We start from the raw sequence: 26,724 nt of genomic DNA, 5'->3' as shown, positions 1-26,724 counted from the left end.
ACCATGTGGGCCTATGATCTGACTTCCTTAACAAAACCCCTAATATGCAAGAAGTTAAATCAAGAATCAATAAATGGGATGGACTCAAACTAAAAAGCTTCTTTTCAGCAAAAGAAACGATCAATAATGTGAAGAGAGAGTCTACAGATTGATCTTTAGGGTCTACAGATTGGGAGAAAATCCACATGCTCCTCAGATAAAGCATTGATCTTTAGGTTTTAAAGAACTCAAAAACCAACATCACAAAATCCCAAAAAACCCAATCAATAAATGGGCTAAGGAACTGAACAGACACTTCACAGAAGAAATACAACCGATCAACAAATACACACAGAAAAGTTTAACATCTCTAGCAATTAGAGAAATACAAATCAAAACTACTCAAACTTTTATCTTGCTCCAATCAGAGTGGCAATTATCAAGAATACAAGCAACGATAAATGTTGGTGAGGATGTGGGAAAAAGGTACACTCATACATTGCGGGTGGGAATGCAAATTGGTGTAACCATGCTGGAAAGCAGTATGGAGATTCCTCAGAAAACTTGGAATGAAACCACCATTTGACCCAGTTATCCCACTCCTTGGTTTATACCCAAAGAACTTAAAATCAATATACTATAGTGACACAACTACATCAATGTTTATAGCAGCTCAATTCAAAATAGCTAAACTATGGAACCAATCTAGATGCCCTGCAACAGACGAATGGATAAAGAAAATGTGATATATATATATATATACACACAAAGGAATATTACTCAACTTTAAAGAAAAGTGAAATTCTGGCATTTGCTGGTAAATGGATGGAGTTAAATAAGTGAAATAAGCCAAACCCAAATAACCAAAGGCCAGATGTTTTTTCTGATATGCCAATGCTAATTCGCAATAAGGGGGGAGGGATAGAGAAGAGTTACTTTATATTAGGTAGAGGCAAGTGAAGGGAGGGGAGGGGTATGGGAGTAGGAAGGATAGTAGAGTGAAGCAGACCTTATTACCTCATGTACATGTATGACTGCATGACCAGTGTGATCCTACAATTTGTATAATCAGAAAAATGAGGATTATACTTCATTTATGTATGATCTATCAAAATGTATAAATGCATTCTACTGTCCTGTACAACTAATTAGAGCAAAAAAAATTAAAAATTAAAAAAATAGATGCTAAGCACAAAGCTCATTATGGAGGAAGTGGAGAACTTGAAGGCCTCAGCCTAGAACAAACAGTTCATCATGCATGATATTATAAGGAGGGCACCAAGGCATGGCTCTTTGGTGTTCTCATAAATGTGCTATTTTACATAGAAAGAGAAAGAATGGAAAACCTGATAACGTGGCAGTGGATTCACTCCATGGAGTAAGTTTACGAGTCTACTTTTCCCAAGTTGAAATCATAAGAAAAACTTATAAAACAGGTATCTAATAAACTAGGGCACCTGAAAGGTTGACTGATTTCACTACCAAAAAAATAAATTAACAAATTTTGCCTCAAGAATCACCCTACACAAAATAGTTGTTCCTCTTTTTAAGACACATACTAAAATGTTTATAGATGAAATAATAAAACATCTGTGATATACTTCAAAATAAGTAATCAGGGGATGGTGTTGTAGTGGGCTGGGTAGATGGGGATGAATAGAGATTGAGTATGAGTTGATTAAAGCTGAGTGTCAGGTACATGGATATTCATTGTACCATGATCTCTACTTGTATACATATAAAAATGTGCATAATTTTAAAAGTTAAAGCTAAATCAAAATCAGAGGTTCATTCTGCATTGAGAAAAATAATTTGCAAAATATGTAATAAACAGTTAAATTATCATAATCTTGCAATTTTATTAGAAATGAATGGGAAAACTAGTAGAAAAATGGGTATAGACTATAAACAGAAAAAGAAAATTAAAACACCTAAAATTGTCCCGCACACTTAAGATGTTAATTTTCTTCTTTGTGATTTAATGAATATTCTGGTTTTAATACAATGGAGTCATGTGTTTTGTAATCAGAAAACCACAATGACTGTCAAAAAAAATAAACACATTTCTAATCAAATTATTCGTCCTCTCCAGCAACTGTCCATAGCATTAAGCTGATTCACCCATGTCACTGTGTCAGTATGGTAACAATCCCAGTGACCACCACAGATCATATTAGCAGTGCTACAGACAAGGCTGACAATCTACTGTCACATCCTTTTGCTGGATACACTTCTTATGTATTATACATGTGCTGCTTTCTACTTCAAGGGCTTCCTTATTGAGCAGTACTTCAAACAAAATTTTGAGAACTCTCTAAAGAAGCCTAAGAAACAGAAATCTAAATTTAAAAAGTCACTTTCAAGAGAGACACATTTTTCTTTTCAAATAACTGCAAGGGCATTTGAAACAGTATTTTCTGATGTCCAGAAAGATGATTTTCTGCTTCTTCTCACCACTCTTTTACCCATTCTCTTTAGTTTTTCTCTCCTTCTCTTTCCCTTTCTTATTTCCTAAGTGCAGAGTTCCCAGAAATTTTTCTGTTATGCTTGATTACAATACAATCTTCTTAGGTGAAGAAACAAATTACACTACTCTGACGGGGTCAACAAGCACTCAGATTTTGCATTAAGTTACAAACAGAACACTCATGATCCCTAAAATCTGGTTAGTTTAAATAGTCAAGGTTCTACCTCAAAATAGAAGCAGAAATGTTCAGTGTTGGAAGTCGTCATGCTTTCTTTAAAAAAAAGTTCAAGAAGAATGACAATCTACCCACTGTCTAATACCTGTTGTGGGTGTAATTTATCCTTCACTCTCCTTAACTCTATTGTGCAGATGAGAAAAACTGAAGTTTAGCTAAGATCATATACATCTAAAAAACGAGAACTAACTGTATTGGAACTTTGTTCTATTTGACTCAAAAGCCAGCATCTTTCCATGAAAGTCTTATTAATGAAGTCCATGTGAGTTTAGGATTTCTTTTTTTATTTGGTAGGAAGCAGGAATGTTTATAAATAGGGTAATAATGGGAACACTGCAGGAGTAATAGAACATTATACCTTTTATGATATTTTCTAGAAGTTCAGTGTCTTAGTATCATAGAGCATCATCAGTGATTTACATGGTATCAATTTTATTCCAGGGAATCACCTCCCCTTTCCATTGAAAGTTAGCTTTTGTCTTTTCTATGGCACATGGCAACTTCTTTTGAAAACTCTTCCTGTTTGCAGATAGAACAATGGAAGTTTCCCATTTACTTATTTGTGAAGCTTTACCTGCAGATGGGGGTGGGAGCGGGCACTCCCCCGGGGCTGCACTCCGGGAAGATGTGGCTGCAGAGCAGAGCCTCGGCAGCCGGCCGGCAGAGCGGGCCCATTGCGTTCAGTTCATTCCAGGCTGTGTGAACCAGTAGCTCTTGGGCCTCCTCGGGGTCAGCGTAGGAGGTGTTGAAGAAAACAAGAGCATCTTTTGCCAGGACCGCATCGCACACCTCCCCTCTGTACTGGGCGCAGTAGCCTTTGTTATCTTTCTGTGGTTTACTGTAGGAAGAAATGAACAGCATTCCCATCACATGCTATTTCTTGGCATTCATTCTGTGTTGTTGCTGTTTTTTTTAAATTTCACATCTGCATCACAGAAATAGGAGAACAGTGCACTTGCGAACTGCTAGAAATATTCCATGTGAATACTGTCTTCATTTCCAGCTGCAATTATATCATCTCTAGCGACTCTAGAGGGTTATTATGAAGGCCAAATGTGATCATGGGCATGGAAAGCTTTGGGAAGGGTCAAGGACAGAAGAAATTTGGGTATTTTTGTTGTTTATAAATAGAATTCTACTGCTCTTGGTGGGGTCAGCTCATACACTTCTACAAAAAAGCTGGAATAAACAAAGAAATGCGTTGGAAAAAGCATTCATCCTGATAGTTAACAAATGCTAGTCTTCAATAACAAAAAGGGAGCATAATAATTGCTCTGATCCAAAGAGCTTGCAGCTTTAAGAACTTCGTTTATTTATGTTAGGAGAGTTAAGAAGCCAACTTTTGTGGAACACCTGTATCTCTGACACATCTTGCATATTTAAATCCTCTCACCCACACATCTTCCCAGAATTCTACTGAAGAAAAAGAAAGCCATGCAGGGAGGAGAAAGCATGGCATGTGGCTTTCGGAGGAGCTAAAGAGCATCTTTAGCTTTGATAATTTCTCATTCCATGTCTTGGAGGAAGTTGCAGGGTCACTAGGTGCCCCAAAGCCCTGCTCAGCAAAATGAGATATGTAACTATTCTGAGCTCAGATTATTATGTGTTAATAGGTAGTATATGGAAAAACTTGTTTGCTGTAACAGCTTAAAAGGACAATTGGGAAAATGGAAATCACTGCTGGTGCTGTCACATACCCATTCTCTACTTCATGCAATATGATAGTATCTGTAATAATTATAAGAATAACTCTTATTCAATTGACAGGTATTTACTGATCACTTGCTATGTGTAGGCACTGGGATGGTCCCAACATATTCTTATGCTTTCCTTCAGATCTCTGTTACTAACAATGGCAGAAAACTCTTACACTGTATCTCATTCAGATTTGTAAAACAGTTGGAATGTAGCATTTCATTACCTTTACATAAAAGATTCAAAGTGAGGATAATTAAACACATTGAAATCTGTGAGAAACTTCAAAATTTAACAATTTTGAATATTTGAATTTGAAAAAGTGGAACTTTACAAATAAGCATTGGCTAGTCTTTAAAACAAACCCATTAGAATGAGACAGCACATTCAGAGAAAACAAGTGTTGAAGAAACACAGCTGTATACTTTAAAATGATATAGGGTAGCATCTTCCTTTAATTTGGATCAGCCTTTTGCTAATTAGTCAGGATTGTTTTTTCTTCATTGTTTCATTCACTGGATAAATAAATAAATAAATAAATACTCCCATACAAACTTGTGTGAAGTAAAGGGTCAGAAACAACCAGAGAATTAGCTTATGCTTTACCCGTGTGGGGCCCCTGATCCATAGTGACATTAAGAAAGTGACAAAGAAGCAGGCATGCTGTGCTTTAAGAAACTCAGTCATAGCTAATAACCAGAAATAGGTAAAACTGGATTATACAATGGTCTCACGTGTTCACATATCCTGGTAAAAAGGGAGGATGAGTTAGCCCAGATATGACCCTCCTCACTTAACGGAAACAACCACATCTTGTAAAAACTGAGTATTTCTCACAGGTCTTGGAACTCTGAGGATTTATCCAGATTCTAGTGGTGTCAGGTGTCAACTATTGAATGCTGTTGTTTTTTTATTTGTCCATGAATATTTAAAAAAAATAGAAGACATTCTTGATTTTTTCTTCTAAGTACACAACAAAACACGTCTTTGTAGGGAAAAAAATTGGAACTAAGAAAAAGCATACTAAGGAAAAAATTAATGAAAATAGTTTCAGAGATAAAGATTATTAATAATCCTTTTAAAATCAATCCATCTGTCTGGATTTCTGATGCTGGAACAACTTTAGTGTCTTAACAGAATTGAATGTTCACTTATTCAGGGGGGGCGTTGGCTACATAATGCAAAAGAAAGAATAAAAACAAAAGGAAAAGCTGAGTGAGGTGGTATCTGCCTGTACTCCCAGCGAGTGGGGAGCCTGAGACAGAAGAATTGCAAGTTCAAGGCCAACCTGGGCAACCTAGCAAGACCCTGTCTCAAAATAAAAAATAAAAAGTGCTGGGGCTGTAACCAAGTGGTAGAATGCCCCTGGGTTCCATCCCCAGTATTACAAAAACAAACAATCAAGAAGGGGAAAAGAAATGGATTTTAAATAAAAAGCTAGATCTTGGTTATAATTTTGTTTTTTCTTCCTAACAGCCTAAAGACCACTGGCTTGTGAAAACCTTTGCACTTTGGGAAAACCTATACATATACAAACTATACAATTGTTATTAGTTTTCCACATAATCTTTGATGTTCCTGTGATCATTAAGGACTTGGCTTGGCTTTGGGTAGCATAGCTACCCAGATTATGGATGTGCTCCATAATCTAAGCATATGGATCTACAGGACTCCCTCACCCCAAGCTATATATTATATATCTAAAAATATTTATCTATGTAGCTATCTAGCAGCTATCTATTACCTCTAATCACACTTTCAGTGTTCTAACTCCTTCCTTCCTTCCTTCCTTCCTTTCTTTCTTTCTTTCTTTCTTTCTTTCTTTCTTTCTTTCTTTCTTTCTTTCTTTCTTTCTTTCTTTCTTTCTTTCTTTCTTTCTTTCTTTCTTTCTTTCTTTCTTTCTTTCTTTCTTTCTTTCTTTCTTTCCCCCTAATACTGGGGATTGAAGCCAGGGGTGCTCTACCACTGAGCTACTTCCCAGTCCTTTATATTTTTTTTTATTTTGAGACAAGGTCTCATGAAGTTGCTGAGGCAGACCTTGAATTTGTGACCCTTCTGCCTCAGTCTCTTGAGTCACTGGAATTACAGGTGTGTACCATCCCACCCAGTCATCTCCATTTTTGCAGACACTTATATACCTCAAATTTTACACTGTGATCAAATTTTAGACCCAAGACATGGAGGCAAATTAGGCCATTTTGTCCTTTGACCTCCTAAACCTATTGTTTAGGAAAAAAAATTTTAAAAGGAGCTCACAGCAAGAACTGTCCCATTGTTCAAATGAGCAATAGGACAAGTTGCTTCTAGGACTGGAGGAGGAGGAGTCACATCACATGCAAAAGATCATAGAAAACACCAGTCGGAAGTCTCCGGAGTCAATCTTACATTATATATTATATCCCTTCAGCAGATATTCGTCTTCACTGTGGGATTCTCAAGAGTCAGGTACCCACATAGTAATTCAGCATCTATTTATTCATCAGGTAAACAAATACATCAAAGCTCTATGACTTAGGACAGGATTTAGAACAAATTTTGTTAGGCGATGACTGGAGTTCTTGATTCTGCCCAGTTACTGTGCTACCTGGGTAAGACAGCTTAGGGTAGCAGTTTTGTATCTGAATTCTTGCTGTCAATCTGAGTTTACATGGGGGCTTGGTAGTTTGCTAGTTATGTGATCTGGGAAACTTTTGGTGCATCCAATTCCTCACATGAAAAAATGGCATTAGTAGTAGTTCTCCCATACCAAAATGAGAAAAGTTATGCTCAGAAATGTACCATAGAATTAAGCTGCAATTTTCATCATTACTACTATTGAGTAATCATTCTGAATTTCAGTTTTATTCATTTGTAAAATTAGATGGAAACAGTTATTACACTTCTTGTGAAAATCAATTTAAATAAGTACTGCATTAAAACACTGTAAACTGCAAAATGTTATGATACTCTTTCTTATCTCCTGGAAAAAGCAGTGAAAGAGCATTTTGGAGTCAGTTCTGGGTTTAATTTCCAACTGCATCATTTACTAGCTGTGCAACTCTTCAGTTCAAAGAGACTCTTTTAGTTTCTTTTCTGAGAAATAGAGGTAACCATGGTCCCTTTTCCACAGGGATATCTTGAGGATACATTTAAACAATAAATACAAAGCTAGCACAGTGCTTGGTACATAGTAAGTTTTCAATAGATGCCACCTCTCCTTATCTTCATCATTGCCATCATCTTGTAAGAGCATTAAAAGGCTTAGAAATCAGAAACTTTCAAAAAGTTTCTGACACGACACTCAGTACACAGCAGACGATTAATGGTGTATCAATTAATAAACATCAAAAAAACACAAGCAAGCACAACATTGGTATAAAAATAGTTTCTTACCTCCATTCTATTAACAGGAAAGGAAGTTTCCATAGGAAATCACATTTGAAAAGAGGGGAAAAAAGAAAGTTAATAAATTTTCATCTTACGGTTTGAAAGAGTTTCATGCCATAATCTCTAAGGCTCTTTCAAGTTTTCTGTTTCTAGCTGAGGTCTGATGCTGCATTATTAACAGGCAGATTTGGAGAAAGGAGATTGAGAAAACACTGTCCTGGGAACTATATTCTTTTCAAATGGAGGTGCCCAGGGACATTAGCAGCCAAGGCAGAACATCCCTCCATCAGCCACCAGGGGACCTTTGCCTTAAGAAACCAAGACAGTTAAGAGAGAAGAGACAGGAGGGGAGTGGAGGAAAGGGACCTAGAAAACTGTGATTCCCATACCCATGCTGGCCTCAGGGGTGTGTGGGCTGGGTGGTCAGTCATACAGTGTCCTGTACTCTCCTATCATTACTTTAATCCTCCTCTTTGAAGTACTTACTATTTTTGAACATTTTCATTCTGCAATAACTCCACAAATTATGTAGCCAGTTGTGCCCATGGGGGTAAAGCTCAGGGCGCTTTGAGGAGGCTGCGCCTCTCCTGTGGTGAGCTACGTGACCCCACTCAGACCCTCTCACAGCATGAGGGACCTGGGAGGCTATAAGACGGCCATCCGTTCTGAATTATTCCAGCTTCTTTTAGAGAAGTTAAAGCTTCACACTCTTTACCAAGTGTTTTATGGTCAACATTCTCCTTGTTCCCTACTCCCATTATAAAAGTAAAATGTGAAACATGCTTTGTCTAAAACCAATTCGCTGCATTAGAATTTCTCTGAATGTTGAGGTCTAGCTTCCTTAGAAGATTTTAGATCCATTTGGGTGCTATTCTTTTGGCATTTTTAAGAATTCTAAAATGAATTCCTTGGAAAAGTCAGTTTCCTTTGCATTCACAGGGGTTGGTGGGTTGGTGACAACCCAATGTTTGCAAACTTAAGTGTGTAGTTCAAGGGTTTTTTTTTTACAAAAATATAAAAAAAATTCATTTTTAGCAAATTGACTAACGAGCCCTATAAGGGTTCCAAATCAGATAAAAGAGAAAAAGACACAATGACGTATAACAATCTCACCATTCATAATGTGTACCATAGTATTAAAAATACAAAATAGGTCAGAACTGTTTGACTGTATTATCTGGAAAAATGTTACATTTTTAATTCTGAATTTTAAATATTAGAAGCATAGTCATGAAGATAACAAATTAGGTAAAGTGAGTTTAGGTAAATTGGTATTAGGTGAACTGATTTGGGGTGAATTAGTCTATATAAATGCTTGGCATTCATTCCATGAAAATACTGGCATTTTTATTCAACTATTCACAGCATGGATCCCCTTATATTTGAATTTTTTAAACCAGTTGTTGTCATGCTCTGGATTTTTAAGGGAAATGATTCTAAGAAATACGTAAACGTGCGCGCGCGCGCACACACACACACACACACACACACACACACACACACACACATCTTGACATTTTTTCCTTGCAATGACCAGAGGGCATAATAGCTCCCTCTTTGTTCCATTAAGCAGGTTCTGTGCACAGGCATAGTTTTGGTTCTTGGCCTTCAAATGAAGGTGGAGAGCATTCTAGTAAAAACCAGAGACAAGGAGAGGAACTATTTCTCTAGATTTTCTCATGCTTGAATGGTTTTTGTGTATATGATTATAAACCATCTAATGCAGTTCTTTTCAATGAAGAATTAAGAGACTAGCACTTAAAACCAAGGAAAATGTCTTTGTTTTCATTTTTAAAATAATATTATTTTCTAAAAAGAACCACAAGCATAGGGTCTAAGGACAGAGGGAGGGTCCCCATCACTTAGACAGCAGGGACCCTGGAGTTTCCTGTGAGTCCATGGGATGCTATGGAAGGTTGCTAGGTTACCAAAAGGACTGGCCATCAGACAAAAGAACCCCAATAGTAAGACACCACAGGCTGCCCAACAGGGATTGGAATCAAGGGCTGGGGACTGTGAATTCTCCCTCATAAGGATACTGTGTGACATGGAGGCCTCTGAAGGATTCTGTGAAGGACTCATGTGTCCCATGAGAGAGTCAGTAGTCAGATGCTTACAGCAAGAGGATTTAAAAATCCATTAAGGTAACCTACACCTGTTGGGTTTTAATACTGGCCCTAACATTTATTAGCTGAGTTTGGAACCTATATGAGCCTCAATGTCAATGCAGAATTCTGGGGAAAGTGGCACTATATGCCCCAAACCTCATGATAATTCTCCCACTGTGCAGACAGACAAGATGGAAGAGGACATTAGGAAATTCTGGAGAGTGGTATATAGTTTAGAGGATTAAAAACAGATTCTAATAGCAGATGAGTGGAGACTCATTGACACTCAGGAGCTAAGGTCACATGTATGGAAAGAGACCTTACTTTATGATGCAAAAGGAAGATTCAACAGCTTGGAGATGAACCAGTGCCAAGGAGAATCTAGCCATACTACTTGGGAGGAGATAAGATGCTTTGATAGACTTCTATTCGAAGAGCAAGTAAACAAAGAGAAATGAAACTAATTCAAGGGTGACTGGAAGTTTCTAGAGTATTAAGACTATCAGGAAGTACCCTTATTCATTGGACTTCCATATGTTTCTTATAGACCTTTTCTTTCTTCTTTCTTTCTTTCTTTCTTTCTTTCTTTCTTTCTTTCTTTCTTTCTTTCTTTCTTTCTTTCTTTCTTTCTTCCTTCCTTCCTTCCTTCCTTCCTTTCTTTTTTTCTCTTTCTTTCTGGGTGGTGGTGGCTAGGAGATAGTGAGGGGGTCTATGAAAATAGTGATTATAAACAAATCCCAAAGCTAGATTTTTTTTTTAAACTTCAAAAATTTCTAATAGCCACTGTTATGGTTTGGTTATAAGGTCCCCCCAGAACTCCTGTGTGAATGCAGGAATATTTATAGGTAAAACAAGTAGATTTTGATAGTTGTAACCTTATTAGTCCATCCTGGATTGAAGGGACTGATGGTGGTAACTGTAGGCAGGAGGGGCATGGCTGGAGAAGGTGGGTCACCAGGAGCATCTTTTTCCCTGCAGCCCCTCCCCCTTCCTCTCTGCTGCCTGGCTGCCATGAATGGCGCAGCGGTCCTCCATGAGGCCCTTCTGCCTTGACATTCTCTCTTGCCTCTGGCCTATGAAAAAGTCTTCAACATCTCTAGTAATTAGAGAATGCAAATTAAAACAACTCTAAGATTTCATCTCACTCCAATTAGAATGGCTATGATCAAGAACACAGGCAATAATAGGTGTTGGTGTGGATGTGGGGAAAAAGGCACACTCTTACATGGCCGGTGGAGTTGCAAATTGGTGCAGCCACTCTAGAAAGCAGTGTGGAGAATTCTCAGAAAACTTGGAATGGATCCACCTTTTGACCCCAGCTATCCCATTCCTCGGTTTATACCAAAGGACTTAAAATCAACATACTACAGTGATGCAGCCACATCAATGTTCATAGCAGCTCAATTCAGAATAGCTAGATTGTGGAACCTAGATGCCCTTCAACAGGCGAATGAATAAAGAAACTATGGGATATATACACAATGGAATATTATCCAGTCATAAAGAAGAATAAAATTATGGCATTTGCAGGTAAATAAATGGAATTGGAGAATATTATGCTAAGTGAAATAAGCCAATCCCCAAAAACCAAAGGCTGAATGTTTTCCCTGATAAGTGGATGATGATATAAAATATAATGGGGGTGGGGGTGTGGTGGGTAAGAGAAGAATGGAGGAACTTTGGGTTACATAGAGGGAAATGAGAGGGAGGAGGGGGCGGGGGTGTGAAAGATGGTAGAATGAGACAGACATCATTACCCTATGTACATGTTTGATTACTCGAATGGTGTCAATCTACATCGTGCACAAATATAGAAATGAAAAGTTGTACCCCATTTGTGTACAATGAATCAAAATGCAGTCTGTAAAAATAAAAAATTAAAAAAAGAACTTTAAAGTTGGCTGACCATGGACTAAACCTCTGGAATCATGAGCCAAAATAAACTTTCCCTTCTTTAAATTGTTCTTATCAGGCATTTTGGTCACAGCAACATAAAGCTGACTGACACAGTTACCCAATATTTGTAGAATCTTTAAAATTATCTTGAAAAAGTCAGTCAAACTTTGGCCTTCCTTTTTCTGAAACTTGCCTGGGCTCTAACACAAGAAGCTGCCGATTGTAAAAGCATGCTTACCTTTTATGCCTAACTGCAGAACATCTGGTAGCAATTTAGTGTGGCTACTGTCTGTTACTTATTTATTCCTTACCCTTTATTAAAAACAAAAACAAAATACTTTTAATCAGTTTAAAACCAGATAAAGTCAGCATGAAATTCCAAGGCATGGTGTCTGTTCCGTTGATAAGAACACTCTTCACCTATGGCGGTTGAAAGCACTGAGTGGTAAAGGGGATCATGTGCTCCTTCTCTCCCACCGTATGCCTAAAAATTACCTCCAGCACTGGAGGGAAATAGGAGCGTGGCTATTAGACATGAGGAAGAGTATGTAACGTTGTAGAACATTCAATCATCTCTATCAATTTTGTCATAGATTTTAAGGGTCACTCTATATTTTTTTGTATCAGTATTGAACATCAACTTTGAAATATGGAAAATAAAACTAAGTTGACCATTTGAGAGTTGGGAAATCCCAAACCATCACATCAGATTTCTGATGATGCCATATACATTTTAAATGTAGAAACCAGAAGTCTGGACCCTGAGGTTGATCCAAAGAAGGAGCGTTGCAGACAGTGGAGAGATTGGTAGAAGAGGAAATGGGTAACAGGAAAGGAAGGGTATGACCACAGACTCGTTCCTATTCATTAAGACTGGAAAAGCACTGACAGAACTGGGGACCTCACTGTCTGATAAAGGACATATTAGTGCTGTTGAAAATGGCAAATACAAACATGCATGTTCTTCTGAATCCCTGTGTCTGTTTTGATGGCCTCTGGCTGTTCCAGGACCCTGTTCATTAAAGGGACATGGGCCCTCTGGCTGGCCGCCACCACAGGGCCTAGGGTTCTGATGACAAAGACAAAGCATCTTGCCAAATACCAGCATCCTGGTGAGTTTAAATCGTAACTTGAGTCTTTTGGGTTGTGACTGGAGGGGAAATGCAACTTCCTGGTTGACAGGCAGAAGGTGCAAAACCTTTTCCAATTCCTTTCGATGACTAACGGTGAATAAATGATGAAGAAGGAAGTATATCACATCTCTGCTCACAGAGAGTTGAGCAGACTCGTGGAAGGGTTTGGGGGAAAGGAAGGCTAATCCCTGTTTTGTGCTGTCCTTCAAACCCTAGAAATATCTTTGGATATAATTTTAAGCACTAGACCACCTCTTTCCATTTCCAGTTGTCCTGCTGGGATGAGTAAATAAACAGATGGAGTAAGAGCTTCCAAGTGAAACACAGGGCTGTGACAGAGGGGGCTGTTGACTACACAACACGAGCGGGGCATGGGGACAGCTGAGGTGAGAGACAGCAGCAGGTTCTAGGGCAGGAGGCATTGCCAAAATAGCAAGAGGAGGCACCATGTCTGACTGGACCTCTGAACAGCCCCGCCGCAGGTCACAGGAAAGGGGCTGAGTGGATAGGGAAAAGCAGATGCCACTCTCAAGCACAGGAGATCTGGGGGGCATAAGACCATGATTATCTGAAATGCTTCTGAGTTAAAGCAGCTCCAAGGATTCCTTTTTCATCAGATTGGCCTCACTTCCCTGCAAGGCTGGCCTCAGGAGCACTCCAGGGTTGGAAGGTCATTTCCAAGGTTGGAAGTGTTTCCAGAGGGACCTTCATGAGACATCTAACAGTTCTAACTGACAAGAACAGGTCAAAGACTAGAGGAGAAAAGGGCAGAGGTTCCAGAGCTCTTATTCAATTGCACACAAAGTACCCTTTTTAGACCTACCTGGGAAACTCTGGGGAGAAGTGGAAGAGGGTCAGATCCCCCAGCAGTCAGTGACTCCCAACCAGAAAAGCAGATGAGGAGTTGAGAGAAATCTTGAAGCTTTTATGAATTGGGGCAGGTAATAAGTCTAGATATGTAGCAAATTTCCAACTCACAGATATATTTCTGACCTCTCATACCCTCTCTAGACTTTCTAAGCCTTTTGTCTTTTCCAGTTTTTGACTAAATTCTCATCTCTTTATTTTATCCCTAATATTGGGCAATACTGTGATTCTGTATATGGACCAAATTAAGTCTTGCTCATGTAGTTCAGAAAAGAGCAACATTCCAGGTCCCAGTTATATATTAACCCTTCTTTATGCTGTATACTCTACTCAGGTTCTCTGATGACCCTTTAGAAGCTACTATAAATATACCTCTGCCTAGGGTGGTATCAAGTTTATCTTCTAGGTCCCGATTTTACCCACATTCTGAAATTGACCTCCATAGCACACTGGTGCCCATTGACTTGTGAAGTCATTGCTGGTTCCTGACTACATGGCCATTCCCCCTACTGAGATGACTGCTCTTCATCTGCATCCAGGTATTGCAGTTTTCAAGACTTCTGCTGCTACATGCTAATTCATATGCTGCTCACACTCTCCATTCCCCGCCAAGCACATTACACTGTTATTTTCCATGGGCTGCTGTTGCTAATTGCCACCACCCCTCACCCCAGAATATTGCCTTCCTGTGCTACCTGTCTCATACCATCAGAACCTATGTTTTTAGGATTACAGATTTCTCTGTTGGTATACTCCATTTAGTAATGAAGTTGGAATAGGTTCTCATTTGAGCTGGGACAGGAGTGGAAAGAACATGTGGCTACACATAGTATGGTGAAGATCATGCTGTGTAGTCTTTTCAGCATCTTAAAGATCATGCCCATGGGATGAATATCCCTTTGTCTGGAGCAGATAAAGCCATTTTTATTAGGTTCCCCTCCTTACTGGTTGTAGCACTGCTTCCTCAATCATCTTTGTACTTAGGATGAGTAGGTTCTGAAGCTTTCCACATTAGAGAATCCCTGTCTGGTTCTTCCAACTTGGTATGCATGGAAACAAGGAAGGAAGGGAGATGAAGAATTTGGATACACATTTTGTAGATTCCTTTTCTGGAACCAAATCTTAGAATGGAGATTTATTGATTAATTAAGGAAAAGTCCAAAAGAAGAGGGAGATTTGCAATTTCTTATCTGGAATATTAGAAGCAAAATACCTTACAGGGATCCCTTAACCTGACTTGAGATGGCAACCTTGGTGTAAACATAATAGCAGGTCACGGTTGGGTAGAGAGCAGAACTGAGTCAGTCAGTTGGAATCTTTCTTTCATTTTGTGTACTTTGAGAGGGATCCAGAAATTGCTTCAGGCTCCATGAAGAATGCAAAAAGAGCTAAGGTGGGATTTGGCAGGCCTGCTTAAGGGCCTCAGTGGGGACAGACAGAATGGCCTCTCTAGTGGTTGCAGAGCAGACTCTAGACAGGGCTTGGTAAAGGATTCAACTCAGATGCAGAGGGCCATGCTACCCCAGAAGGTGCCTGAGTCAGTCAGAGAGGTTCCTCTGGGTCCCAACCAATTTCTGAAACCAGAAGTTCCCAAGCTGCTGTCTTCACTAGAGATCGGGGGTTCGGAAGACATGATTGCATAAATACTTTCCCTCTCTTCCCTGCCATCCAGGGGAAGATATGGAAGGAGGGAGGGAGGAAGAACTCTAGGAGGGGAATATCTTTGAATGATTGAAAAAAATCACTGGAAATGAGACTCTCAAGATTGGTGACAAAAATGGCCATACTACCTAAAGTGCTATACAGATTCAATGCAATTCCAATTAAAATCCCAATGATGTACCTTACAGAAATAGAGCAAGCAATTCTGAAATTCATCTGGAAGAATAAGAAACCCAGAATAGCTAAAGCAATCCTTCGCAGGAAAAATGAAGCTGGGGGTATCGCAATACCTGAACTTCAACTTTACTACAAAGCAATAGCAACAAAGACGGCATGGTATTGGTACCAAAATAGACAGGTAGATCAATGGTACAGAATAGAGGACATGGACACAAACCCAAATAAATACAATTTTCTCATACTAGACAAAGGTGCCAAAAATATGCAATGGAGAAAAGATAGCCTCTTCAACAAATGGTGCTGGGAGAATTGGAAATCCATATGCAATAGAATGAAACTAAACCCATATCTCTCACCATGCACGAAACTAAACTCAAAATGGATTAAGGACCTTGGAATCAGACCAGAGACCCTGCAGATTATAGAAGAAAAAGTAGGTCCAGATCTTCAACATGTCGGCCTAGGACCAGACTTCCTCAACAGGACTCCCATAGCACAAGAAATAAAAGCATGAATCAACAACTGGGATAGATTCAAACTAAAAAACTTTCTCTCAGCAAAGGAAACTATCAGCAATGTGAAGAAAGAGCCTACAGAGTGGGAGAATATCTTTGCCAATCATACTTCAGATAGAGCACTAATCTCCAGAATCTATAAAGAACTCAAAAAACTCTACACCAAGAATACAAATAATCCAATCAACAAATGGGCTAAGGAAATGAACAGACACTTCACAGAAGAAGATCTGCAAGCAATCAACAGATATATGAAAAAATGTTGAACATCTCTAGTAATAAGAGAAATGCAAATCAAAACCACCCTAAGATTCCATCTCACCCCAATTAGAATGGTGATTATCAAAAATACAAGCAACAACAGGTGTTGGCGAGGATGTGGGGAGAAAGGTACACTCATACATTGCTGGTGGGCTGCAAAATAGTGCAGCCACTCTGGAAAGCAGTGTGGAGATTCCTTAGAAAACTTGGAATGGAACCACCATTTGACCCAGCTATCCCACTCCTTGGCCTATACCCAAAGGACTTAAAATCAGCATACTACAGAGATACAGCCACATCAATGTTCACAGCTGCTCAATTCACAATAGCCAGATTGTGGAACCAACCTAGATGCCCTTCAATTGATGAATGGATAAAGAAACTGTGGTATACATATACAATGGAATATTACTCTGCCATAAAGAATGATAAAATTATGGCATTTGCAGGCAAATGGATGAAATTGGAGAATATCATGCTAAGTGAGAGAAGCCAATCTCAAAAAACTAAAGGACGAATGATCTTGCTGATAAGTGGATGATGACACATAAGGGGGGGTGGGAGGGGTTAGTGTTAGGGTTAGGGAGGAAGGACTGTATAGAGGGAAAAGAGGGGTGGGAGGGGTGGGGGGGAAGGGAAAAATAATAGAATGAATCAAACAACATTACCATATATAAATTTATGATTATACAAATGGTATGCCTTTAACCCATGTACAAACAGACAAACAACATGTATCCCATTTGTTTACAATAAAAATAAAAAATAAAAAAAATAAAAAAAAAGATTGGTGACAAAATTTTCTGTTCAGTGGAATTGTAGGTTAAGCTAAATCAGATCCATTAATTTGCTTGGGTTTGAGTATTCATATGCCAATGTGTTCTCTCTTCATATAATGAATATATGGTATGTGTACACACATATATACATATTTATACATTATCTAGATATGTAGATAGCTAAATTATATAGATATACTCACTTAATAGGTATTGATCAAATAAGTGAAGAAAACAAAGATAGTGTGACTAGAATGAGTCCAGGTAATTCAAACACATCAGAAATTTCAGGTACCTCCTGGGCCTTCTCATGTCCTTATGTTTTGTTTCATTTATATATTATTGTTTGTCCTACACACCTTCCTCAAAATCTTAAAAACTTTGGAACTCCTTCTCCTACCCCGCTTCCATATTCAAGCATGTATGGATATTATTTCTCTCCTAGCAGATCCTGGGCATCCTCCTCTTCTCTCAGTACCCATAACTGAAGCTGTTGTTCAGGACTTCAAGACTTTTCTAGACTCCTGGAAGAGTCTCCTAGCTACTTGCCATGCCTAAAACCCCTTGACACCTCCCTTCCTTCTGTCAGTTTGCTAAAGGACATATTTGACCAGAGCGCTTACTTCTTCTAAAATAACTAATGACTTCCCACTGATGGACAAGTGCATTAAATATACCCAGGCATTTCATAAGTTGGTTAGGCCCACTTCAAACCTTTCCTCCTACTTTTCACCTCACTGAAGACTCCATCATGTTCTAGAAAACTGATGAACTGCTTGGTGAATGTATTTCAACCTCTGACCCACATCTTCTGTTCAAGTGCCACCTTTTTCCCAAGGACTCCCTTAAACTCTTCTTCTCGTGCTCTGCTATTGTTCTTTATGTTTCTACAATACAGCATAGTCTGAATTATATAAATGGGGCTGGCTAACTTCCCTTCTAGATTGATAATCCCTGCAAAGCAAGACCCATTTCTTATTTAAGTTTTCATTCCTTACTTTATCAACACAAGGGTCTGCATACAGTGTATTTTATAAATGCACGTAAAAGTGCTCTATAAAAACAGTAAAATACTGTATAACTAGAAATCGTTCTTTTTTTTAATTGAGTTGAATTTACTTTTATTTTACTTGTTATTCTCTGGAAGAAATGATTTTCCATAACATACAATGTCTCATGACACTATAGGCAGATATATCCCAGGAGGTGGTACAGGGAGCCTTAGTTTTAGAGTCTTTCTTTCATGGGTATGCCCCAGAGGGCCATTTTTGTCTATTACTCCCAATATATTTCTCTGAAGCTTCTATTGACTTCATATTAAAAATCATAGACATTGCTGGAAAGTTCCTCATCAGGGAAGATCAAAGAAGTGGCACAGTAATAAGAAACAGCAGGCTTGGGGAGCTGGCCCTGGGCAAGGTTCTACCAGTGCTTGCCTTACATGTGGGGCCAAACACCTCTCTGCTGATCCTTGGACAGTAAGCCTGCTATGAATATAGCATGCCTGGCATTTCCTGATGCAGGGATTATTTCCATCTCTAGGAATTCCATAAATGTTCTCAGAAGCCTTTGGGACATTTAAATTTTAAAAATAAATCTTTATAACAGCACAAATATCCTAGAAATCCATGTGTCAGCTCTTTTCCTTGAAAATACCTGTATATACTGCTGTTGCTTGAATAAAACAGGAAAGAGAAAAACCATGAGCCTTACTCATAGGTACAGATGCCCAAGAAACAGCCATTCTAAATTGGCTCAAATATGGTAAATATCTGCCAACTTACTCCTGGAGAGTCTTGGAAAGTTTGGATAACTCAAAAAGAGAAAGAAATGGGAGGGGAAGGGAAAATAAGTTTTTAAAAAGAAAAGGAAGGAAGAGGTAAGGAAGAAGAGAAGGAAGACAGAAAAGGAGGAGGGAAGGGAGAGAGAAAAGAAAAGAAACAAAGAAAGAGGCAGAAAGAAGAAATGATCTCCTTGAAGTTGTTACTCAACACTTGGACAAGCATGTGAGGATTTAGTTGTTGAGGCAACAAATCAGCCAAAATCCATATCTAGGTCACCTCTGGAGTGTCCCCTGAAAGAGGAAATAGCCCACAGGGGACTGGAGTAAGAAATAAAAGATTTTTCCTAATGCCAGATGCTGTGGAATAGTGCCCACTCTCCCTTCTCCTGGAGCCAAAAGGGCATGCAGGGCCATCCTACCTGCTATACTGATGGTGGCGGCAGCCTTGGCAGTACTGAATTTCTCTCCATGCTTATTGGTGGCTATGCATGTGTAGAGACCTGGCTTGGTGATAAACAGCTGCAGCCGTGAGTCAATCACTCGGTCTTTCACACTCTCTTGAATGGACCCAGAAGAAACCTGATGGAGTACAGGGAAAAAATAAGTAGAACGAGGTCAAGGATTTCCTAATATATTAGACTAGTAAACTAGAAGGGAAAAGCATTGGGATTATGATCAAAAGGCATGAGGTAAACTGCAAAAGTAGCAAAAACTTTTCCAGCCCCATGCCCAGGACCTTGCGGAGTGACTGTAGTTCTTCCCTCAAGAGGTAGTATCTTTCTCCACACTTTGAATCTGGATTAGTTTGGCTTGTGTTTTAGGATGGAGGAGCAGAGACTTGTAAAGTTCTTGCATATTGTGGCCTGCTTTCCTTTTGTTTGAAACTTGTGACCTCCTATGAACAAGCCAGTGCTAGACTGCTAGTGGATAAAACACACATGGCTCATTTACCTCCACTGCTCCAGATAGGAGCCAACAACACCATTAAACATATGAGTAAGTCTATTCTGGACCAAGCAGTACATAGTCAAGTTGCCAATCATAGGAGCCAGACTAGTCAAGATCAGGCAATCCTGTCCCAAATCTGCAAACCCAGCTGGCTGACCCACACACTTGTGATGATTAATAAATGGTTATTGCTAAGCCACTAAGTTTTAGGTAGTTTGTGAGATAGCAACAGATAATTAATGCAGGGTATGAAAGATGATGTCCTCAGCAGATCCTCCAAGATGCTTCCTCTATGTCTTGAAGAAAGGGACAGTCAAGTATAAGGGGCTGCAGACTGCTGAGTTTTTTTTTTTATTACATGTGATCACTTCTCCATAAATGCATATCAGAAAGATAAATGAATATTTAAAAAATTATTGCAAAGCCAAGTGTCTCTCTGAGACACAGCATTCATACTGCTGGACTACTTAAACCAGATAATCAAATGTCCTTGAAAAGTCAGGATATCCATGCATCATTAGCACACTTTTGAGAGGTTAATTGACAGTACTTATTCTATAGTTATCATTACTCTCACTGTATGATAAAGACAACTGCCCAGCATGTTCTATCAGGTTACACAGTTAGAATTTGTACCCTCATTGGTCTGATACCAAAGCCTGTGCTTTTAATCATTATATTCCTTAGTCCTTCCCCAGTCCTGGAAGAAAAAGTGAGGAGCCATTAGAAAATAAGAGCAGCAATAATAACTGCAAAGCCTCATATGTCAAAGGCTTGGTCACCATCCTGTGTCAATATTGGGAGGTGGTAGAAACACTGGCAGGGGGTGCCTAGTGGAAGGAAGTTACATCATCGAAGGAAATATTGGCCCCAGCCCTTTCCCTCTTTCTCTCTCTGCTTCCTGGCTGCCATGAGCTGAGCAGCCTCCACCCACTGCCATGGTGTGCTGTGGTGCCACAGACCCAAAGCAAAGGGCCCGGGGAACCGCGGACAGAAACCTCTGAATCACTGAGCTAAAATAAATCTTTCCTCCTTTTAAGTTGATTTTCTCAGGTGTTTTCTCACAGTGATAGAAAGCTGACTAACAGAACCACCTCAACAAATCAACCAACTAGGGATAAAATAGATGTCAGATAAATGCCACTGTTAAGGTGGTGGCACTTTTTGTAATGGTTATTTCTTCACTGTTTTCTTGAGCACTATACCATCTTTTCAAAAATTAGTCCTTAATAATCACTATTTCTATAAGGGAGAAAGGATGCCAGTCTGTGGGAATCCATGGGAAATGACAATTAAGGAAAAGCTCATGGCATGCCTTAGCCTTACTTGGAGGTTGGGGCAGAGGAAGCCTGAGCTTGGCTGCCGGCGAAGAGATTCCTCTAATAGTAGGAAATGAAGCTAAGAAGGAGGAGTTTGGAGCAGTTATCTTCCATTTTGCAAGAGAGAGGATTTTCAAAGACTGGCGGCCCGAGGGGAGCCCTGCTATGAGACCAGCTTTCTCTCTAGTTCCAGGCGGCAGCTGTCCTGGACGCCAATGCTTTCTCTAGCAATGAGGCAGTGAAAGTTTGTCCAGTGAACTTCTTTCTCTTTTTCTTCTCTACCCTCACTACTAGCCTCATCCCTATGATAAAAATTGGCTTATGTAAGTATCAATTTACCTTAACCAGGGAAACTTCCCAGGTCAGATCAAGCATTATGGCATTTTCTCCAGATAAGCAGCCTCAAGTGGAAAGAGAACTATTTTTATGAAACACACAGTAAGATGGAAATTCCAGTTGAATTCATCACTATCCTATTTATCAGAAATGCCATGCCTTATGGATATGAGCATGCAAGTTAGATTGAAAGAACTGATAAAACAAAGAAATTGTTTTGTAATTGAAAGTATACTTTTGGACTTCCCCTGGATTTGAATACAAAGCAGCAATGAGAAAAAAAGCTAATGAGTGCAAACCTTATATTCAATTGACATGCTTTATGCTGTTTTGTATTTTATGTTCTGCTTTTAAAAAATAATCCCACTTCAGTTTGTGTAAGTGGAATTTGGGCAGTTGTTTTCTTCCTTTGCAATCTGGTTTTCTCCTTCAAGAAGCAGGCTGCGCGATGCCTTGGAGACAACTGTGCTGCTTAGACTCCCACTATTTTCATGTTCACACCTAAGAAAGCCACTGTTAAACCCCTCCTCAAGGTCACTGAAAACATCCCTTGTAGGACAGAGAAGCAATTTTTCAGCTGCCTGAGCTCTCTTCTCCTGGACTCCATCCAGGTGTTGAAATAGTTTGGTGAGGAGACCAGCAAGTTGGGAGGCTCACTGCTCCATCATGACGTGGCTCCTAAGTGCTTTTCCTCCTGTGTCCAGAGACCTTGCTTGATTCAGTTAGTGACTCATGCACAGCAGGCCTTGTTAGTCATAGTTTGAATTTGTTTTTCTTTCTTCATAGATCATCCTGACCAACAGTTCAGTATTTTTGATGATCTGAAAATGAAAACAACCCTCTGCCCTCCATTTGATTTTTTTGCCTCCCCGCTTTAAAAGATCAAAGGGACAAGTTCAGATTATCACTGTGAGCTTTCACCAAGGTATGCTCAAGGAATACAGAGGACAATTGACCCTCTGTAGCTGTGGGTGCCATTTCTGAGATTTAACCAACTGTGGGTTGAAAATATTTTTAAAAATTGCATCTATACTGAACATGTACAGAGTTTTTTTTCTCTGTCATTATTCCCTATACAATATGGTATAACAACTGTTTACACAGCATTTACATTTTATTAGGTATTATAAGTAATCTACAGATGATTTAAAGCATATGGGAGGATTGCATAGGCTTACATGCAAATAATAGTCAATTTTATATAAGGAACATGAATATTCAGGAATTTTGTTAAGCACAGGGGTCCTAGAACCAATCCCCCAAGGTCCTTGAGGGATGACTGTCCTTATTAAAGTTACTTTGTATGGTGTTTACAATAAGTACATTATTTTCTGCAAGTCACTCAGGCCCTCTGCCTTGAAGGAGCCAGATACACAACTCTGTGCTCTGGGGATGGGATTCTGTCCTTCTCATTAAGGATGACTTTGTGAGGCAACAGGCGTGTTAATTTGCTTGACCATAGTAATCATTTCACTATGTTGGACACCTTAAAGATAGAGAGGAAAAAATAATAAAATTTTAAAGAGGCATTAAAATTGGAAGTCCTTTCAAATAGTCTTAATATTTTAAACACACTAAAATAGTGTGTTTAAAAACTCTTTGAAGGTGATATAGCATTTTTGACCTGTAGAATGTTTTTATGTATCATTAATACATTTTTAACTGAAAGACATTGCATATTGATTTTGATTAACATAGTAAAAAAAATGCTGGCCTCTTTCAAACTGGCTGCTGAATTATTCCACATAAGACTTATGTTATCTGTAATTATTTGGCTCTACCAGATAGTAAGATAAATGACTCCAAAGCTCATATGCTTTAAATAAAAAAAAAAAAAAATACTGCCTTAAAAAAATCTGCATAAAATATAGATGTCACCTTTTAAGAATATTAAAAGATGCAATCTTCAACCTAAATGATTTGACTATTTATTTTATAAAATTCCTCTATTAAATTAAGATATTTCAACTTTTAAAGTGTCTTAGGAATTACATTTATTGGACAAAGCAAGAGACATGTAATTTTTCTAAATTTTTAGTTGAATGCCTAAATATCAGAGGTATTATTAGTATAACTTTAAATCTGCTTATAAAAATTACAAGGATTATGATTTTAAAAAGTAAGCTGTGTTCTAGTCACATCAAATTACTACATCCAATATTGCAAAAGGAAAAGAATATTACTGGTCCATCTGAAGTTCATCTGTGACTACGATTGTTCATGAAAAATGAATGGCATTTCCATAGAAGAAAGCAAAAGATTTCTTAATCACTTTGGAGTATGTTGCTTGACTTTCTCCAGCTCTTGGGCTAAAGGTCCAGGGTTTTAATTCACTGGCATGTCACAAGGGTGGGGGTTGGGGAAGAGGATCAGTCCCATTTTTTTGAGTGCCAAGTCCTAGGGAGCATGTTGGGGGGTTAGTTTACGAGCTCCTACAGTCAGAGTTTGAGCTGTTTTATTCTGTGCCAACTGTCTCCCAGCTCAATATCTGTCTTCATCCAAAGCCCCAAAACGATGTCAGAGCTGTGGGCTCCTTCGTGTTCTCTTGGCCACACTTTCAGAGTCGCTGCTCCTTTCACAACATTCAAGGCCTGAAATTGCCTCCATTTCCTGTGGTTTGCGTCATATGGGCAATGGCATGTGGATTTCGGTTTGGGCTTGGGTAGTGTTACCAAGAACTTGGCAGTGAGAACAACACATGCTCTCTGACCATAAGAACTGCGGATGTACTTTTGCTTTCTTCCTGAACCAAAGTCACTGGTAGTGTATTTTATTCCTGTTTTAACCTCAGAGGGGAGAGATCTGTTTCGCCTTCTACTTTTGATGAGTCATATCTTGAATGATTAATTTGGGGCTCTTTTATTATTCCTGAACTCCAACAGAGAATGATCATGTATTTTCCAGTTCTAATCTCATGCAAGCCTTTTGAAAATACCGAAGTTTAAACAGCATGTCTAACCATTTCTTTATTACAGTTAGACCAATTAGTAAAGTTTCATGTCAACCTCCCAATTTCCTTAGCATATCTTTATGCCACCTTGAGAGACTTAAGCCAACTGCAACAGCTTCACAGAAGAGTCACAAAACAACACTGCCAACTAGGATTCGGTTTCAACTGACACTTGAAATTTAATTAGAGCGGTAAAGAAGAGCAGGGACTATGTGCTGCTTCATTATAACCTAACAGAATTAGAGAAACTTAGTCCTAATGCTATACTAGAGGTCATCTTTACAACCACCTGATGTCTGTCATTATCCACATGAGGAATCCATGTCCTAGTGGCAAATGGACTCTCCCCCAATCTGTTAGCTGAAGAGGGACATTCCTTAGTCAGCTTACTTGGCATCTAATTCTCTTTCTATCGTGGCTTGAGTTACAGGTGATAAAGTGGTAATTTGTTTGCTCACTGTGTTCTGAAGGGATATAGGACAGATAAGATGAACCAATTTCAATAACAAATTATGAGAAAGTGTTTTTGTTTAGGTATCAGAAAAAGATGAAAGAAACCTTCAGTAGAAACAACAGAAGCCAACATGAGAATGAATGAACTGAAGGCCTTGGAGGTTTGCAAGAAAATATAAGATGTCCTTTGTTATTGGTAGCCATAACATTTGGCATCTCTACCTCTTTCCTGTTTTACACCTTACCAAAATTTCACACACGGACTCGGTTTGTTTTCCACACCCTTCCCTCCCCTCTCCTTCCTCTTCCTGTGCCCTGTGTCCTAGTTCTCATTTTTCAAGGCTACAGCCAACCAGTCTTCTTAGGACACACTGCAACACAGAGGAAAGAGGGCAGGAGCAAGCATAGAGCACAGCATTATCTTTTGAAATTCTTTTTTTTATTTTAAGTTTTATTTTTACTTTTTTAGCTTAGTGCAGCATAACCAACAAATAGAAATTGTCTGTATTTCAGGTTATAACTTGAGGTTTTGATATAGGTATACATTGTGAAATGATCACCACAAAGTTAACCTATCCGTCATCTTGCATATGCTGCTTTCATGCTGCAGAATTCTATGCTTATATGCCACACACGAATGATAGAGTTTCTTCCTAAAGTTGCTAAGTTTTTAATGTTTTGTTTTGCTTTTCCAAAGTATTTGCCCTTATTTTAGATGCTATTTAATTCAAATGAGGAAACCCTATAACAGTCTAAAAAGGAGAGGAATCAAAGCCATTTAGGAATGAGAACTGTGTTATGAAAAAACACTATGGGACTTGGGGTCTTATCCTTGTAGACACCAGGACACCAGGACACCAGGAGAGATGGCCACGTGAGGACACAGCAAGATGGCCATGTGAAACTATCTGCAAGGCAGGAAGTGAGACCTCACCAGAAACCAGCCTGGCTGGCACCTCGATCTTGAATTTTCAATCTTCAGAGCTGTGAGAAAATTAATTTCTGTTGTTTAGGTCACTCCATTCATTCTGTTCTGTTACTGTAGCTCTAGCAAACTCATGTAATCCTGGAGAGGACAATGTTGAAAGGATATGCAATAACTCAAGTCCATGAAGGAAAGTGCCTTAGGTTGGGTGAAAATGAAATTTAATGTGATGTGAATTATACCAAAAGATTTTGCCTGCCTATAAGAAAATAAAAAGCCCTCCACTTTCTTGTTGAAATACTTGCATTAAACACAATTTGAGACACCCCTTTGTCTCTAATATGCTACTGTTAATGTAGTGCAATTTGATAACCTATGTTCACTATTACCAAGATACCAAAAAAACTATCCTGTAGGAGGTGGAAGATGAAAATAACCAAGCACCAGTTGGGTGACTTAACAAGGTTTGTGTTGGTTAGTTATTCTGAGAGTCATTCTTACCCCACCCAAAGGATTGGTTTGGACATGCACCATATCTCTTTAATGAATGACAGGGTGCCATAGGTAGGATAAGCTGTAGTTGATATATGTCTCCTACTGTGTAGTAAAGGATTAAAAAGTTAGTTTGATGGGCTTAAGGTACTCAAACCCTGTGCATTACAAAGAAAGGCCTTCCCTTTGGCTCCTGGGGATGGATGACCTATTACCCTTTGGAATATCCTGTCTGATAGGAGTGTCTTTGCATCTACGAGAACTTGGGCCATAACAGACAGTTTACATTAACCATGTAAATTCTAATGAATAACTTTTTCTGTTCACCTGGAACCCTAGAATGTATTGTATCCATTTGACTTCTGGAGGTCTAAC

At 38.9% G+C, this 26,724-nt stretch overlaps 1 protein-coding gene across 4 annotated transcripts in view; it reads right to left on the bottom strand.

The window, feature by feature from the left end:
- MUSK (muscle associated receptor tyrosine kinase) overlaps nt 1-26,724 on the bottom strand; it is a 111,694-nt gene that overhangs the window by 27,582 nt on the left and 57,388 nt on the right. For 3 of the 4 annotated variants that reach the window (XM_079112629.1, XM_079112628.1, XM_079112630.1), the window contains 3 exons: nt 19,346-19,505; nt 7,749-7,755; nt 3,256-3,519 (listed from right to left, as the gene is read on the bottom strand). In XM_079112629.1, coding sequence (XP_078968755.1) covers nt 3,256-3,519; nt 7,749-7,755; nt 19,346-19,505 — 431 coding nt within the window. Of the gene's footprint in view, nt 1-3,255; nt 3,520-7,748; nt 7,756-19,345; nt 19,506-26,724 lie in introns of those variants that run through there. The other variant, XM_079112627.1, reaches the window with a different exon arrangement.

Source organism: Sciurus vulgaris (assembly GCF_902686455.1).
Source record: "Sciurus vulgaris genome assembly, chromosome: 15".
NCBI classification, from domain to species: domain Eukaryota; kingdom Metazoa; phylum Chordata; class Mammalia; order Rodentia; family Sciuridae; genus Sciurus; species Sciurus vulgaris.
This window is presented reverse-complemented; position numbering and strand designations above follow the sequence as displayed.